Below are 5509 nucleotides of genomic sequence, written 5' to 3' on the forward strand. Positions count from 1 at the left end.
TCAACTGATCTTGATGAAATTTGGCACAGTAGTAGAACGTCCGGAGGAAGAAATAGGCTACTTATTACTTTTTTTTTATTCCGCTCGGATGGAGTCGCAGGCGATAGCGAGTCAATTAATAAAGCAATGATACATAGCTAGCAAATTCGTGAAAATTAGTAAAAATTTTTTTTTTGCTTCAATTGTTCATAGAGGTTTTTTATACTTTATGTTAGTATATTATAGTAATTATTATTATTTATTGTTCTTTTTATTTGTTAACTTAAGTATTTTAAATGGTCTCTAAATTTTTATTTACTTTAACTTTAAACCATCCAGCATGAAGCGGCCTAAAGTAGAAAGCTAATTGACAACTGCTATACGGAAGTCCACTTCCGTTGTGAAACCTCTTTGATCCTGCTCTCCGGATAGTTTGCCGGTATTTGCGGATACTATTCGAATCACTGGGAGATTTCATTGCCAAAATATTTGTACAAAAAATGATTGTCTATGCTTTTTCCAAGGACAAAAAGATTGATGACTATTTGTAAAACAGATATTCCTTAGGGATTACGGTTCCATACGACAATAACACTGTCGAAATTTTAGTTTACTTGTCCTTATAATTGTAATAAAGAATAAAGACATTGGACATTTTAGTCACATTTTTTACATCTCGAATACGATAATTAAAGCTTCAAAAATTATATTTCACTTATTTGTAAACTATGTATAAGTCAATGTAACATAATATAAATTTATATAAATGGTTCAGGAAACGCCTCGTAAGCTCGCTGTTTTAGAGTTGGAATCTTATTCGTACTAGTAAACATTTCTCTGGAAAAGGTTAAAGTTTTATTTTAATGTATTCTAAAAGTCTAACGCTTATCCGAGTTCTACGATGCGATTTGTTATAACGTTCTGTTCACATTTGAAATGTCTGAATTTTTGTTAACTAACGTTTAGAAATTTGTAAAAAAGATATATTACCAGTTATATCTTACTAATATTATAAATACGAATGTTTAGATGGATGGATATATGTTTAATTGAACATATCTCCCGAACGGCTCAATAGATCTCGCTCGAAATTTGGCAAAGATGTAGAACATAGGAAGAACTCATAGACTACTTATTAAGTTTGTCTTTAATTCCGCGCGGACGGAGACGCGGGCGACGGCTAGTATCGAATATAGATGTGATAACAATTCAAATAGTCATTATTTATTTCTAGCTATGTGACGATTTCGCTTTGGTAAATACATAAAAACCAGTTTAAGTAATTTACTGATAATGGCTTTCTATTACTGAAATAATTTACGTATACAGTTCGTTATTTTATTATCCCTTAGTAAATGATATCGCGACTTACTTCCATAAAATGTTTAAAAGTAATAAATGAAACGTAATTTCTTCGTTCTTATCTCGAAACAAAATGTAAGTTTGGAACAATCGATCGATTTTATAGCTCTAACAAAACTCGTAACCGTTCCCAAAACCAGTTGAAATTTTGGCGAATGAATAGAATAGTATTCTCTATATAATTCAAAGGCAGACAATTTGCTAAATTACACTACGAACAGTTTACCCATATCGAGCCTACAATACGATATGGAGGCCTCGCTAAACCCTTCTCAAGAAATGTATTATTGGATAATCCGAGTAACTATTAAATGGATTTTAACTTGGGATTTCCGACGCTTACATTTTACAACAGCTATCGCTACTTACTTTAATAACATTAACATAGAAATTGGAAGTTATATCTTTTTCTCGCTTAATTTCTACTTAGCATTAACAGTATAGTCTGCTTTAATTAAATTCCAGACGACCTTTAAAACGTATTATCGTAAATATAATAACTGCAGTCTCCAACAATATTAAACGTTAAAAAAATAAAAAATAAAATTAACTACAAAGAAACTTTTACTAAGATTTTTCCTTATGAAATTTAATAACAAACAAAGCAGTAAAAGTCTATAAAAGATGATGCAGATGTACATATCAACCAGAATTTATAAAACCAAATTTAGCGAAGAATCTAGTTTATTCTCGTAGCATCAAGAGTGATTTTATGTCCTAGGTTTTAAATCAAGAATGCAATAACGTTTATACACATAGCTATAGAAATCTTATAAATTAAGACGCGAGATTGAGGTATTGAGAGGTAACTACCTAGAGGATGTTTTCGATCAATTTTAAAGCTTTAGATAATGGAGATTTTCTATTTCTTTAATACAACAATACGAAGGAAGAATCTCTTTCATATTGATCCTAATTTAAAAACAATCTTGATTGGAGAAGCCATCCGTGAAGATAAGCTGGGCTTGTTTCATTTCCCTGAAAGCCTTACGAACGCTTTAAGCGTAAAAAAAGATGCGAAACGGATAGCAGATGTTTTGTGAATAAACTTGTACGATTTCAGATAAAAAGTTATATTTTTCTATCATGTACTACGGATATTTCTCAGTTGATACGAGTCTATAAGTCCTCGATTTTCATTGCGTTAGGAAGACTTGTATCGGTGTTTGTCACTAATGAACTTATGGTTACTTATTAATGAACAGAGGACCGCGAAAACATATAATATGTAAAATTACTCGTCAAAATTTATACCGCGTGAGTTATGTTGTATTTTTTATGCGGTGTACTAATCTAAGATTACACTTAGTAACTTAACGCTTAACCTGAAACGATAAATCTGATTTAAGCTCAAATGAAATGGAAAACAATCAATCAGTAGCCTACGTGATTTTACTGACTATGTTCTTTATCTATACCAAATTTCATCCAGATCCGTTGAACCGTTCTGCAGATACTTTCTAACAACTATCCATCCATACATCTAAATTTTTGCATTTATAATATTAGTAAGAAACCCATTTAATTAGCACTTAAGCAATTTGCATTAAATATAAGAAGTGATAAAGCGTCATTCGGTTGCCACTCATAGCGTTCAGTCGAGCTTATGTCTGTCGGAGGGTTGTCACGGTGCAAATCACGGCGAAGCAGATGCCTCTATAAAGCTTGTCGCTATTTGTATACACTTGTCCTAGTTTTCAATTTAAAAATGTAAATTAAAATGTTAATATAATAACTTAAACAGTTTCGATCTTCTTCTTTTCTACTATTATTTATATATAGTTACCACTTTTTCAAACATAAATATTCTACACTGTTTCTATACAGAGTACGAAACTCTACCTACCAATAAAATGTATAATATTACGATTTGATACGATTAAGTCACCATTGTTTTTAAAGTATTAAATATTCTAATCGAAAGCAACTCACCAAAAACAACCATTTGCTTGGTCCTCGAGTCTTCCTCCATGAAAGTGGATACGACACAAGTGTAATCACCAGAAATGTCTGTGTTCGGTTTCACTATGCGGAGTGCTCTGTGCATTTTTAATGGATCGTTCGATGCTCTGTACGTTAAATCGACTCGACCCCTCAATATACCCATATCCTGCGGCTTCTGTGACACAATCCATTGGTACACCGGCCTAGCTTTGTTCCTAAAGAACCACTTCACCACTAGCCCAGACGTGTCGTTTCCGTACGTGTAATCACAGTCTAAGATCACGGCGTCTTGTACACCGTACTGTATAATTTCTGGCACTACTAATTTCACTATCTTCACTGCGTTTAATTCTGAAACAAAAGAAAGAGTCGGTTTCATATAAAGATATAATATTATAAGAGGTAAGATTTGATTGTTTGTTTTTAATTTATAGGCTCCGAAACTACTGAACCGATTTGAAAAACTCTTTCACTGTTTGGTAGCTACACTATTCAGGGGTAACATAGGCTATATGTATATATCAGATATTTTTTAATACCATACGAACAACTTCCAACTACGAGTTTCATTATAATATCAAATATTTGATAAAACTCGGAGAGATTTACTATCTACTTCATATACTTGAACCCATTTAAGGAAAATGTTGAACTACGACTTATTAAGTTCTAAATAGCTATCCAAATTTATCACCATTCTTAGATATAATAAATTTATATTTATTATATTTTATAATCTCTCTTTTAATAACGACTACAATTTTAATTTACCCAGAGTTCTATAGTAATTTGAAAGCAAAAATAAATGATATTGTCTTTGAAAGTTGAAACATTTTCTCTTTGTTACTGAAGTGGGCGGAGATGTGAAAAAAGTGTGATTAATTTAGGGAAAAAAGGTACTTTTTAATGTAAACAACAACAGTCCGCTTTGACTGACAGCGCCTTAATGGAAGCGTCAATAATGATCGGAAAATCTAACATTAACGATAAACGAAGAACGGAAAACACTTTCTCATATAAACAATTAATATTCATGGACAGTGGCATAGTTATTGTCAGCGTAGATGTAATTTATTAGTTACAACTGTTCTTTTTTTATATATATCATAAGGTGGCAAACGAGCGAGCGGCCACCTGAAATCGCTGAAATAGCGAAGTCACCGTTGCCCATAGACATACGCAATTGCATATTCGTTGCCTACCTTACCTTACTGAACGTAATACTAATCAAAACAGTGGAGTTGTAGTCTACGTAAGTGATGTCTGGAACCTGTCAACTACAGAGCCAACCATTGATGATGCTAATTGTCTGGCTGTTAATATACAAAATATAGCCACCATATTCGCCATTTATCGCTCACCGTCATGTCATAACATAGATAATTTTTTATCTTCCATTGAAAGTTTTGTAAAAAATAGTAACGGTGTACCTTTGATCCTGGCTGGCGACTTAAACATAAATATATTGGATACATCCAGCTCTAGAGTCTTAGAATACCAATGCTTCCTAGCGGAGCACGGATTTGTTCCGGCCATTACAAAACCCACCAGAGGGCCGTCGTGTCTAGACCACATATATTTCACTGACTTTCATCGTAACCTGACCCCAGTAGGTATTGTCTGCCAATCTGATCTTACTGACCACTTCCCCGTTATGGTTGGGATGAGCTTTAACAAATATCACCATAGACGACCAATCCGTACCGTGCTTAAAAGAGACTTTACTGGCATAAGGAAAGACCTTTTAGAGAGAGACTGGAGTGATGTCACTACTAACACTAACGTAAATGAAGTTGTTAAATCTTTTTCGGATGTTTTAGTTGGTACGTTAAAAAGGCATACACGCGAAGTCCACCTGAGTAGAACGCAATATAACCTCAAGCCCTGGATCACTCCAGGACTTATGCGCTGCATGAGGCATCGAGACCGTCTTCATCAGCGTGCAAAGCTAGATCCGGATAATATGATACTGCAAATCTCTTTTAAAAGGTACCACAATTTTTTGGTCAGTCTATTGCGTAAAATACGATTACAACATGAAAGAAATGAAATTAATGAAAACAAACATAACCCGAAGAAGCTATGGCGGTCAATCAAAACGTTATGCGGCATCACTGACAAGAGGTTCGAGCCCACTGAATTGTTAGCAGAAAACACTTATACCACCCAGACGCGCCTCGACCTTTACAATGATTACTTCTCCACCCTTGGTCAACGTCTAGCA

The 5509-nt window shown here is 33.8% G+C and overlaps 1 protein-coding gene across 1 annotated transcript; it reads right to left on the reverse strand.

The window, feature by feature from the left end:
• Window positions 1-3273: 3273 nt before the first annotated feature.
• LOC106125946 (uncharacterized) lies at window positions 3274-4821 on the reverse strand (the record flags this gene model as incomplete). Its single annotated transcript, XM_013323367.1, has 2 exons — window positions 4716-4821; window positions 3274-3636 (listed from the first exon to the last, which is right to left on the reverse strand). Coding segments are annotated over exons 1-2 (469 nt in total), but the record flags the coding sequence as incomplete, so codon positions are not given.
• Between the last annotated feature and the right edge of the window lie 688 nt (window positions 4822-5509).

Source organism: Papilio xuthus, unplaced genomic scaffold (genome assembly GCF_000836235.2).
Source record: "Papilio xuthus unplaced genomic scaffold, Pxut_1.1 DF825537.1, whole genome shotgun sequence".
NCBI classification, from domain to species: Eukaryota; Metazoa; Arthropoda; class Insecta; order Lepidoptera; family Papilionidae; genus Papilio; species Papilio xuthus.